The sequence below is a fragment of the Sinocyclocheilus anshuiensis genome, unplaced genomic scaffold (genome assembly GCF_001515605.1).
Source record: "Sinocyclocheilus anshuiensis isolate Anshui unplaced genomic scaffold, SAMN03320099.WGS_v1.1 scaffold1154, whole genome shotgun sequence".
NCBI lineage: Eukaryota > Metazoa > Chordata > Actinopteri > Cypriniformes > Cyprinidae > Sinocyclocheilus > Sinocyclocheilus anshuiensis.
In genome coordinates, this window is record NW_015542345.1 from 3146521 (window position 1) to 3160170 (window position 13650).

The 13650-nt window shown below is 34.9% G+C and overlaps 2 protein-coding genes across 3 annotated transcripts; both read right to left on the reverse strand.

Moving 5' to 3' along the window:
- Window positions 1-261: 261 nt before the first annotated feature.
- On the reverse strand, window positions 262-7104 carry LOC107691343 (microtubule-associated proteins 1A/1B light chain 3A). Its single transcript, XM_016489903.1, has 4 exons — window positions 6917-7104; window positions 5031-5086; window positions 4116-4222; window positions 262-726 (listed from the first exon to the last, which is right to left on the reverse strand). The coding sequence occupies exons 1-4, from the start codon at window positions 6954-6956 to the stop codon at window positions 564-566; spliced, it is 366 nt and encodes a 121-aa protein (XP_016345389.1). The 5' UTR covers window positions 6957-7104; the 3' UTR covers window positions 262-563.
- Window positions 7105-7757: 653 nt separating this feature from the next.
- LOC107691399 (dynein light chain roadblock-type 1) lies at window positions 7758-11613 on the reverse strand. Of its 2 annotated transcripts, none has more exons than XM_016489969.1 (4): window positions 11512-11613; window positions 10542-10617; window positions 10240-10407; window positions 7758-8065 (listed from the first exon to the last, which is right to left on the reverse strand). In XM_016489969.1, the coding sequence occupies exons 1-4, from the start codon at window positions 11512-11514 to the stop codon at window positions 8022-8024; spliced, it is 291 nt and encodes a 96-aa protein (XP_016345455.1). In that variant the 5' UTR covers window positions 11515-11613; the 3' UTR covers window positions 7758-8021. The 2 variants fall into 2 exon arrangements, with proteins under 2 accessions (XP_016345455.1, XP_016345454.1); XM_016489968.1 differs by lacking the exon at window positions 11512-11613 and adding an exon at window positions 10942-11073.
- Window positions 11614-13650: the final 2037 nt, after the last annotated feature.

Here is a 13650-nt window from a genome sequence, read left to right on the forward strand (position 1 = left end):
AACCACAGAATGGGTCTTGATGAGAATTATGCTGCATTATGATTAATCACTTGGTTTGAATAAGCACTTAATTCTGAAGTAAGATTTTATAATCTTACACCAGCAACACTAAGGTCTGGTAACAGGTAATAACTACAAGCAAACAGACAGAAAAAGAAAATTAATCCTAAAACAAAGGGAAAAAAACACTCATCTATTTACAGCAACATGTGTTACTAATTATCTGACATAGCCTAAAAAGAATAAAATGCAAGGGGGGAAAAGCAACTGGGGCCAAATACGACGCATTATCAGTGTAATGCCTACGTTATACTAGCTTATAAAAAAACAAGTAAGTTTCAAATGGGGCGAAGAGTCTGAATAGTGTTTACAGTAGTGCTGTGGTTTGCACTGTAGTGTCACATGGAGAAGAATCAATGGCTTTATTTTGTTTCATACCAGCAAGGGAGGAGAGCAGGGATGATGGGGAGAGAGAGATGGGTACATTTGGGTGAGCCTGCTTCCTGTTGACATCTCTCCCTCCCTCTGCTGTCCCTGTCTCCCTCAAAGGTCGAGTGGCCTGCTTAGCAACCAAAGGTCTCCTGGGAGGCGTAAACCATGTAGAGGAAGCCATCTTCATCTCGCTCTTGTTCGTAGATCTCTGAAATGGGGGTGGACACACTGACCATGCTGTGCTGATTGACAAGAAGAAAAAACGCCTGGGTGGGGTTGAGCTGCAGTCTACGCCTGGAAAACAGAGACATTTTGATCACTGATGATTATAATGACAAAAACATGCACATTCAAGTCAAATTTAAAGGGATATTCAGGGTTCAGTACAAGTTCAACTCTATCAACAGGCATTTGTGGCATAATATTGATTACCACAAAAATCAATGTCCACTTGTCCCTCATTTTCTTTAAAACAAAAATCTGGTTTACAGATCAAAGTAAACATTAAAATACTCACTGTTTCAATAATAAAGCCAAAAGATGCAAACAATATGCCTGATATGATTTTTGTGTGGAAATAAAAATCAATGTAACAGAAATATGTGTAAAGTTATATGTAATTTTGCTATACCATTACCATGAAAATCCTAAACAACTGTATAAATGATGATTTAAACAGCTTTAAAGCTCAAATAACACACACGTTTTAAAACTAATAAACTTCACACTTGTTTTAAAAATCTTTGAAAAAAAGATTGAAAATGCCTCACCAAAACCATGATTTTGCCTTTTCTTTAAAAAAAGAAAAAAAAGGGCAAAAATCTGGTTTACAGTGAGATACTTGCAATGGAAGTAAATCCTAAAATACTTTGTTTCAATAATATAGCCACAAGATGCAGACAATATGATTTGTTAAAAAAAAAAATCCTACTAAACTTTGTGTAAAGTTATACTTAGTTTAGCAATTTTGCTGCCTTAAACAACCGTATTGTTTTAAAAAGATAATAAATATATATCTGCTTTTAAATCCTTTAATATCTTGCCTCATTCATTTGAAATGTCTCACTCGTATCCATGATTTTGCCTTATTTCTTTTTTATGAAAACAAGGGATGAGTCAAAATAATGTTTTGTGGTAAATATGCCGCAAGATTATGTTGACTGGACTTGTGTTGAACCTGAAAAAAATATTTATAAAACATGTCAACGTTTATTTATTTTGTTAACAGCTATGTAAATTGTGATTCTAGTGCAGTGGAAATGACACGCTTCGCGTTTAAATTCTAATAATCACTTAATCATTATTTCGAGTCTGAACTATAAATAATAAAGCAGTCATGACTCGCAGCCAAGGATTATTAAGTATGACAGGCAGCATGGGTCCAACAAAATATTCTTAGTCTGATCATCTGACTGAGTCGGTGTTAAAATACCTGGAAGGCAACACTGATCTATAAGCTTCCCTTAAGAGGAAACTTTAGCTCACTTAAGAGTCTTGTTTTAAAAAGAATACACCACAATGGATATATGAAAATAATACACCACAGAGAATGTGGATGTTGTGCAAACATTTTTCCAAGTTCAAACTGTTTAAAAGCATTCGCAGAAGTCCCCTGTGGATGACAGGGTCAGCAGACACTCAAATTTGGCACACCATTGCATTCTCCTCCCCCACCCTGCTTCAAACCCCCACCAGACGAGTAAACAAACCAGATGAGACTGAAACAAGCATACACGGACAAAAAAAGCTCTCTGCATATCTCAGTGAAATCAAATAAAAGTCATGCAGGAAGGTACACTCAACAACCTGGTCAACAACACTCAACAACTCAACAAGTGTAAAAAAAATAAATAAAAAAAAAATGTAAAGGTCCAAACTTGGATCTACAGATATTATGTTTACCTGATTATCTTTACCAGCTCACTCATGTTAACATGGTCAGGGACGAGGAACTTGGTCTTGTCCAAGACAGGAAGTTGCTTTTCTCCCTTATACCTCTCAATGATCACCTGGAAGAAAAAATATTAACAATACAAACTGATATTGATATAATCTTTTGACATTGTCTTGAAATAGGTCTAGAGCAGTGCTTCTAAAACATTTTTACTCCAAGGCCCCTAATTATCCACAACATTTAATCATACAAATAACTGTGACTTTTCCAGTTGTTTCAGATTTACTGGATAAGAATTAAGTACATGGAAGTTTTTATTCATTTACATGACTTTCCCAGGTTTAGAAATCACACTTTTAAAATTAGGCTTCCTCCAGGGTTAATATGGTTAACTAAAAAAACAAAAAGAAACAAACAAAAAAAAAAAACACATCCTTGAAATAAGATAACTGTTAACTGAAATAAAATAAAATATTCCGAAGGACGTATTTCAGATAATTTTCCAAGGCAACATTTCTTATTTTCAAACTATATAACCACATAAAACATGACAAAATCATAACAAAATTGTAAAAACTAAAAATTACTAACTAAAATAAAAAATAAAAGCTGATTTAAAATATTAATAACAACTATAATAGCTTCTCACTGACATAAAATAACACTGCTTTCTCACATATCCTGGTTTCCAAAGACCATGAGAACCCTTAATTAAAATAAGAAATATATTTATTTGTAGTTGTTTTATCTTATTTTAAAGCTGTTTTTTTTTTCAATCATTTTCAATTATCTTAAGGCCTCCTTAGAAGAATCTTAGCATCTTAAAAGAAGATATGCAAGTAATATCTTGAAAGCAATAAGGTCCTTCTTCACTCATTCTTAATTCATTTATGACACATCCATAAGCTGAAAGAGTTTCTCACCGGAATTTTATTAGGATGCTGCTCTCGTATCTGCTGCACTTCCTTGCAACGGTCAGCTGAAAAACAAGAAAAATAAAACAAAGATTTAATACACTCACTTAAACAGAAAGCACTTTTAATGATCGTAGACTACAACACTACACTAGGAAGTGTTTATGTAACTAGAAGCACACAGGATTGACATCACAGTAGTTATCCCTCATTCCCCAAAACACTATAGTCACTGCATTAGCATCACTTACGTAAAACCTGTTTATAGGCCTGTCGCAATAATCAATATATCGACTTATCGCACAATATATGTACATGACCTCAATCATTTTTGGTGACGCAATATATCGCCCATTATATTTACTTAAATTAAAGTCACCATGTTTTGTACATTTCACTTGCGCCTGTGTCTTTTGCAGCTTCTCGTACATAACGTGGTGTAGTCACGAGGTGCTAGTTCAAATTTTAAAAATGCTTCTACAAAAAAAAGTTTCATCTGCAGATATGGCCTTGTTTTAGGGATCTGACTGGATGTTGTGCAAACATTTTTCCAAGTTCAAACTGTTTAAAAGCATTCGCAGAAGTCCCCTGTGGATGACAGGGTCAGCAGACACTCAAATTTGGCACACCATTGCATTCTCCTCCCCCACCCTGCTTCAAACCCCCACCAGACGAGTAAACAAACCAGATGAGACTGAAACAAGCATACACGGACAAAAAAAGCTCTCTGCATATCTCAGTGAAATCAAATAAAAGTCATGCAGGAAGGTACACTCAACCTGGTCAACAACACTCAACAACTCAACAAGTGTAAAAAAAAAAAATAAAAAAAAAATGTAAAGGTCCAAACTTGGATCTACAGATATTATGTTTACCTGATTATCTTTACCAGCTCACTCATGTTAACATGGTCAGGGACGAGGAACTTGGTCTTGTCCAAGACAGGAAGTTGCTTTTCTCCCTTATACCTCTCAATGATCACCTGGAAGAAAAAATATTAACAATACAAACTGATATTGATATAATCTTTTGACATTGTCTTGAAATAGGTCTAGAGCAGTGCTTCTAAAACATTTTTACTCCAAGGCCCCTAATTATCCACAACATTTAATCATACAAATAACTGTGACTTTTCCAGTTGTTTCAGATTTACTGGATAAGAATTAAGTACATGGAAGTTTTTATTCATTTACATGACTTTCCCAGGTTTAGAAATCACACTTTTAAAATTAGGCTTCCTCCAGGGTTAATATGGTTAACTAAAAAAACAAAAAGAAACAAACAAAAAAAAAAAACACATCCTTGAAATAAGATAACTGTTAACTGAAATAAAATAAAATATTCCGAAGGACGTATTTCAGATAATTTTCCAAGGCAACATTTCTTATTTTCAAACTATATAACCACATAAAACATGACAAAATCATAACAAAATTGTAAAAACTAAAAATTACTAACTAAAATAAAAAATAAAAGCTGATTTAAAATATTAATAACAACTATAATAGCTTCTCACTGACATAAAATAACACTGCTTTCTCACATATCCTGGTTTCCAAAGACCATGAGAACCCTTAATTAAAATAAGAAATATATTTATTTGTAGTTGTTTTATCTTATTTTAAAGCTGTTTTTTTTTTCAATCATTTTCAATTATCTTAAGGCCTCCTTAGAAGAATCTTAGCATCTTAAAAGAAGATATGCAAGTAATATCTTGAAAGCAATAAGGTCCTTCTTCACTCATTCTTAATTCATTTATGACACATCCATAAGCTGAAAGAGTTTCTCACCGGAATTTTATTAGGATGCTGCTCTCGTATCTGCTGCACTTCCTTGCAACGGTCAGCTGAAAAACAAGAAAAATAAAACAAAGATTTAATACACTCACTTAAACAGAAAGCACTTTTAATGATCGTAGACTACAACACTACACTAGGAAGTGTTTATGTAACTAGAAGCACACAGGATTGACATCACAGTAGTTATCCCTCATTCCCCAAAACACTATAGTCACTGCATTAGCATCACTTACGTAAAACCTGTTTATAGGCCTGTCGCAATAATCAATATATCGACTTATCGCACAATATATGTACATGACCTCAATCATTTTTGGTGACGCAATATATCGCCCATTATATTTACTTAAATTAAAGTCACCATGTTTTGTACATTTCACTTGCGCCTGTGTCTTTTGCAGCTTCTCGTACATAACGTGGTGTAGTCACGAGGTGCTAGTTCAAATTTTAAAAATGCTTCTACAAAAAAAAGTTTCATCTGCAGATATGGCCTTGTTTTAGGGATCTGACTGCTAAGTAATGTTTGTGTTTTTCAGCAATAGTTTGCACCCTTAATTTACAGAGAAAAGAAGGTCAGGGAAAATCTGTAGATGGAAAAATCTCCATACAAGCTCTTTGTGCATTTTTCTTTTTTTCTACTTGTTACTTTGCACTTTTTGTTAGAAAATTTTTATTTACTATTTATTCAGGTTTTTTAAGGTATCTAATATTTTGATACTTCCAATTTCCATGATCTAAATATTCTTAAAAATTAAAAGTTTGTTGTCATTTGGAGTGTAGGCCTTCTTGCATTATTATGCTGTTACATTACAATTATATATTCAGTGGCATAAAATGGTCTTTAAAATGACAATAATATCGCTTATCGCAATTATTTCTGGGGCAATATATCTCACAACAAAAAGGTGTTATCGTTATCGTCCCACGATTTATCTCACAGGGGATTAGTACTCTTATTTTATCCAGAGTAACCCAATTTTATCTGAGAAGTCTTTTTGTTCTAAGAGCATAATGATTGGGTCAATCCAAGTAACATTGGAAAAAAAAAAACATGCATGTCAAATGCTAAACCACAACACTAAGCCAGCTTGCTTATTGGTACAGAGTAAGAGCCCCAACTCTGTGTCAATATGTCATCTTAACTGAGCCCATGTCAGGGTCATTCATGTCAATTACATAACCCCAAAGGCCAAGTAAATATGCAGAACATATTGGCCTGGATACTTACAGATATGTTTAAAACCGCAGATATGTTGTTTTTGTTATGTTTTATGAAGATTATGCAAGGGCTTTATGCTCCTCCCTCCCCACACCCTGTCCTTAGTCTGGACTATGAGAAAGAGCTCAAATTACAGCATCATTTGACCAACACGTGTAATAATGTCCATCCATTTCTTTAATGTTGTTATTAATCACAATGTATATTCATAAAAGGACTGCTTTCTTTATTTTATACCAATTGATAGACAAGAATACTAGTAGCAGTAAATGAATATCATAGATCATCTATCATAGATGTTAATACCTGACAGTTCAAATATGGTTAACAATACACCAACATAAAAATACGTGTATATTATTATGTACATGATCTCTACCAAATCATCTGTGGATTAAAGCTGTTGTTACTGAAACAGAAGGCCTATGGGCCAGGCTAGCTCACTGGATACCAACTGACCTCTGTCGGTTTGGTTAAAACCCGTTTTACTTAAATCTTAAACGTATCTCTAAATATCTCTAAAATCGTTTCATAAGCATGCGAGGCCTTATAGGAAACTGTAAAGTGCGTCACCCAGCTGCTAGCAGGCTAGGGGCAAAAACAAACCTGATAAACAAACACACTTGTGCTGACACAGCACGAATAAAACTCGTCTTACCAAAGCTCCGTCTCTGTTTGAAGGGTCTGTCGGATGGCATAACTGGACTTGAATGTGATCAAAAAAAAACTGAACTAAAATAAAAGTTATATTATATGCTGAATTCTCGGTCGACTTCGCTTCTCCTCGAGCTCCTGACTCACTGTAAGCAAAACAGCTCCAGACAACGTACTAACGTTCGTGATGTCATAGCAGGATTTAAAGGGACAGAGCACCCAGTTAAAGTACAGGTCTACGTACGTTCACATAAATTTATAACAACACCTTTTCCAAGTATTTATTCTAATCTTAGAAATTAAGTTTCTGTAACTATTCTGCATTTTAGTAACTCTTTATAATAGCTTAATTGTGTATTTTTAACATTATAAATCATTTAATAGATCAATAGTTCATATACATTTAAACTAGGGCTGCACGATAAATCGCATGCGATATTTAACGCACATCTTGTCAGAAAGCCGGTTCTGTAATCAGCGGTAAATCTCCATCACCTGCGGGCTTTCACATTGAGCAGCATTAACTACACAGAGCCGTTGTTCCCTGACGAGTTGCGCAAAACCACGTTCATATTCGCGCGATTTTTTGCGCAGCTCGTCAGTGAACACCGGCTCTGTGTAGTTAATGCTGCTCAATGTGAAAGCCCGCAGGTGATGGAGATTTACCGCTGATTACAGAACCGGCTTTCTGACAAGATGTGCGTTAAATATCGCATGCGATTTATCGTGCAGCCCTAATTTAAACCTATCTAAACACAGTTTTACATTATGGCAAACTGTGTAACACTTTAGCTTCATCTTTCCATTCCACATGAAAATATACAAGCAAAAAATAAATGAAAGGAAATGCATTATTGTTTTATTGTCCTTTTTTAGAATGAACAAGTACAGTATGTCATAGTGTCATGTTGATACTGATAGATGATGAACAGCTGGAGAATTTGCAAAAGAGAGAATATGAGACAACAATAAATTACAACACAAAGAGCAAAATATTGGAATGATAAGCAAGAGCAGTATAAACTGAATATTTTTAATAAGATGGAAGCTTTCCTAGAACATGAAATGAAACACTTTTGGCAATTAATTAAACTACGAAGAATTCAGAACTACTCTGTAGGGTTTTGAATGACGATCAGGAAATAGTCCTTATCTGCGGAGAGAACAGAATAAAATACTAATTTATGATCATATTTATCAGTCTATTTACAATTATATGTCATAGACCAGTGTTCCCCTACCGGGGTGCCGTCTGTCGAGAGCAGGGGTGCAGTGTAAAAAATCCTTTTTTAATATTTTTAAATTGCTAAAATGTTCAAAAAAGCATCTATTATATAATATCCATTTCTGGTGTCGCCAATAATTAGAGATGCACCGAAATTCCAGCTGCCGATAATTAGTTCAGGTTTCACTTTCACGTGGTGTGAAGCTCTGCGTATTATCCCGCTCTATGCGTGTGCGCTCCGCTCAGTCGCATACCGTTCATGCTCATCGGAACAGCAAAGTCCACTCAAATATCGAGCCGACAGGAAACATCTATGTAGTACAGTGTTGTTTCTGTTTGCAATAGCCCTACTGTGCTATAACATGGTGTGGCAACTCTGGTAATGTTGCCCTCTCATTCATTGATCTGCTAACCGCTATGTTACTCTCACGTGTTCTGATAATAATAGCTTTCTAGGACTGAACATTATTTGGATAATTGGTTAAAAAAAAAAAAAAAAACTTAAATCTCTTAATAGTCCTACCTGAAAAACTAAAAAGCAATTTATTTCATTTGTAGTCCTATCGTTATTTTTTATTTGTGCTACCATTAGTAATTTCTTTATTTGTTCTTATTTTATTACTGACTGCTTACTTGTCATTTTTTTATTCAATTCAAAGTTTGAAATCAAGCTATCTCGTGCAACTGCAACAAAATTACCCCACTGTAAAATCCTAAATAGACTGAGTGATCAAAAATTTGTGAGATATCTAGTTATAATGGTAATTAAACAATGTTTACATATGAATAAAAGCCTACATTAAAATCTGTCATATAAACTGGTCTCTTCATTAGCAATTGCCTACTAATTGCCACAATTGATGGACAAAAAATGTAATAATATTAAAAATATCTGTATGACAGTATATTCTGCAGTTCTTCCCGCAGTACCGAATATCTATACTTTTCAAAGTATCATATCAAAGTTAGAAATTCAAGTATTGTGACAAAAATAATTTTGTAGGGTGCCACAAATTTGTTAAAATTTCCAAAGGGTGCCGCGACTAAAAAAAAGGTTGGGAAACACTGTCATAGACAACTCACATCTGTTTAGGTTTTTGTATTCTGAATAGAAATATGCATTACATACACAATGTTTATGCACAGTGTAGATACACCAGATTTTGACCACACTTTCCGAACAAACGGATGAGATTCACTTGCGAAACACAGTCAGTCCTAAACATCACATCTGACATTTAAATGGTCTGCAAGTCTGCTGGCAGCTATTTGATTGAGTAAAAATATTATTCAATATTAAAAACATATACCTGATCTACAAAAAAGGAAACTGTACATATAATTATTAATTTCAAGACAAAGCATGATTAGTCAAACACTGTCATCCAAGACCTTTAAAATAGCTTCACAGGCCCACTAACCCAGTGGTGACCTTTGTGACTTGAAGTTTTAATTAAGTTAGATTGTTTTCACACTTTTGGGTGAACTATTCTTTTAAAATGAAAATTAGCTCACCCTCAGGCCATCCAAGATGTAGATGAGTTTGTTTCCTTTTCAGAACAGATTTGGAGAAATTTAGCATTACATCACACTTATCCACCTCTGCAGTGAATGGGTGCCATCAGAATGACAGTCCAAACAGCAGATAAAAACAGCACAATAATCCACACAACTCCAGTCCATCAATTAATGCCTTGTGAAGTGCATGTTTCTCTCCTGATTCAGACAAGATGTGTTAATTTGTTAAACACAGCTTTTCGCTTCACTGGAGTCGTGACAAATACTTGTGGATTGTTGTGACTCTCATTCTGACGGCACCCATTCACTGTAGAGGATCAAAGGGTGTAATGCTAAATTAGTCCAAATCTGTTCTGATGAAACAACAAACTCTGTTACATACACCATGGCCTAAGGGTGAGTCCATTTTCAGCAAATTCTCATTTTTGGGTGAAATATTCATTTAATAGTTATTATTATTGTAATTTTAACTTTTTTTATATTGATTTAAATCATTTTAAGTCATTGTCTGGCTTGGAAGTTTGTGGAGAACCACTGCAATAACCTAATGGAAATGAGCATTTCACAAGTGTACATCTCCTTACCTGGGGCAATCATGATCTCATTCTTCTTTGATCGAACTCTGAGAAAGGTGAGATCATTTTGAGGGTCAATGTCCCTCACCACTCCCCGAGCTTTCATGAGCAGCTGGTGCACATTACCGGCATACTGAACTGTGCTTGAGTTGTCAAGAGTGCTTTTGATGGGGATGCCTGTTTAAAGAGCACATAGAAATACTACAGATATAACAAAGATCTCTTTGTTTTATCAATATCATGCTGCCAATGAAGCACATCGTTTGCACCCAAACTAAAACATCTGCAAGCATTTCTCATTTGCCAGATACCTTCTGCATTAACAATGATGATTCCTTGTACTCCTTTCTGACTCTGAATCCTTTTGATCGTCTCTTCCACCTCAGCCTGCAACATAAACGCTTAAGTGATTAAAACGGCAAAAGTAACACGAAAAAAGCTGTATGTCATTGCTTTAATATCTAATATCCTTCGGAGTAGCCGCTCTGAAAATCCATAAACCTGTCTGCGGGGGGAAAAAACGTATTTTGGCTTTTGTTTATTATATTTAGTCGAACAGTAGCTGGTTACTAAGTGTCATGTCTTAAATGACAACGCCCTGTAGTCAAAGTTAGCTTACAAAAACCTTACCCGAGACAATAACGAGCTAAGAAACACATACTTTCAATTATACGCACATATTATCACGTTTAAAAGCTAAAGTGTACTTGCCATTGTGAAGGTAAGCCGCTGTTTTCGTTGCTTAGATTGATGCTGCAAGCTACGGAACTAGAAGTATGTATTATGTGAACGGTCGGTTCTGCGTTACTGCCATCTGCTGGACTGGAGGAAAGCAGGCCACTGCACCAGTGAGTTCTTAGTTCTCTTATATTACCTAGTCTAACTAGACTTTTAGATCGATTATTGTGCAGTATAGTTTGAGTCAAACATGAAAATATATATACACTGTCATTTTTGCTGAATTTATGTTTTACACTAAACATTAAATAAATAAATAAAAACAAAATAGAATTTTGAGGTACTCTCTTCATCTGATATTCTAAGAATTTCTTCAAATATAATATGTGTTTGTAGATATGTTTTCAATTTATATTATTGATTATAGTGACATCTCTAAATGTAGGCTACGTATTTTTACTTTTATTTATTATATTTACTCGAGCCCTGCAATCAAAGTTAGCCCACAAAAACCCTAACTGAGACAATAACGACCGAAAAAAAAAACATGTTCTTTCAATTATAAGCACACGTTATCAAGCTTAAGTGCTAAAATGTACTTGCCATTTTGAAGGGAAGTCGCCGTTTTCGTTCTTCGTTGCTATGATGCTTCTTCTTCTTCTTCTTTTGGATTTAATGGCGGTTGGCAAACCAGATTTGGTGTATTTTTGCCACCTACTGGGGTGGAGTGTGACGCGTTGATATAGAAGGGGGAGAGAGAACAAATTATTACGATCAAACTAGTTTTCTTAAGATAATCTAAAAAGATTTGGTCATTGTTGAATTATCGTCCAGCAAACTCTTCAGTGTTAGCCTTTTTATCCTTAACTCTTTTGTTATAACCAGCACATTTAAGAAAAAACATCTTTGACTGTTTCTGGAAATCCACATATTGAAAGTGTCTTCCCTTTCCTTCCTGTGTCCATAACTCTTGCCATCTTTTCTTCATTTTGCTATGATGCTGCAAGCTACCGAACTAGAAGTATGTAGTACCCTATATAAAAGGATGGTTATGCATTACTACTGCTGTTCAATTTTTGAAGAACAAAAAAAAGAAAGAAAGAAAGAAAGAATGTTAGCATACTGCCTCCAAGTTATATTACTGAGTGTTATATTGCTATATTACTAGTGACATGAGATTTGCATGAATGGAATTAAGTAAAATTAACATGGAAATCTACTTACTACTTAATGTTTAATACGTAATACTTAAAAAAATATAATGTATAAAAGGTTAATATATAGGCTAAAAAGTTAGCAAAACATAAACTTTTTCACACCTGATCAAAACAAACAATCAAACAAACTTCATATGACATTAAGATGTAAACTGGTATAACTCGATGTTTAATTTTTAATATGGCTGATTTGAGGATAAGAACTGATGAAAATGAAGTTGATTATATCCTGGCCACAGTACAGGTGGTACAGGTACAGTCTGATGAGTGTGGGAGACATGAGCATACATACTGTGGATTTATGAGCTCATTTACTTCCTTTCCAAACTTCGCCTCAGGTTTTCCACTTAATGACTGCTGCTCGGTCAGCTCTACTCTTTAGTCTACACATGGAAACTTTGACTTGTTCCATATGTGCAGCTACATGCATGACGGAGGGGTTCATAGTGCCTCTCATTTTGGAGGAATTTAAAACAAATATGACAAAAAGGCCATGTGATGGAGTAACAACAGCACAAAGCAATATTTTCTGCTCTTATTTTTAACAAGTTTACATTTTATCTGTATTATACATATGAATACCTTTTTTTTTTTTGCTCAGTGGTTGACAAAACCTCAGTATACAGACTGTGTACTGTAACCGTGATACAAACATCAAAAAAGGAAGTTTAACCATGCATATGCGGTCATATTTCCTAGTTTTGATAAACACTTGCACCTCGACATTTAGATGTTTACCGTTTATTTTCAACTAACTGTAAGATACAAGCATGTAATTTCCTTTTTGACTCACATGAACATGCTAATTATAGTCCCAAGTTAAGCATGCATGCCCATGCCCTGAAGTACACACAGAAGCAGTCCACATAGCATCCATATCCAATATCAAATGTACATCTAAATGAAACATTAAAAAGCTGAAATGTAAATGTAAATATTATGCCATCTGTTAGTGCAGCTAGTTCAGGTGAGGTTTCCAATGTTATTTCAATGCCAAGACATTCAGTCAAGATTTTACATGAAACAGAGATTCATTAGTGAGCTTTCATGCTGTAAAATCTAGATATCTGGGAGCAGAGCCATGCTCCCTCAGGAGAAAAACACTCTTTAAAAGTGGGCTTTGTGTACGGTTTTCCTTACTCCTGCACATTCAAAGTCAAGCACCTCCTGGTCTTCTTCACAATCTCGTCATGTAATAGGCCTAAATACTTTTACTTCACAGTCAGAGACACTGACCTCTCAGATTCCCTCTGAAGTGATGTGAACAGATCCTTGTGATGATAGCGGTTTTGTTCAGACACACAGCCACACATTTTACCAAACAAAGGCCAAATTGCCACTCTTTTTAATAGGACAAAGCAGACGTTTGTTCACATAATCTGTTGCTATAGCACCTCATTTGTTGCTAGCACATTATTTTAAGAGACAAGTTCCCATGCCAACATGCACATTTTCACATTGTGGTTAAATCCCTGTCTCTTAGTCATATGTAACTGGACACCAGCTATTGCCCAATAGGGGTTGT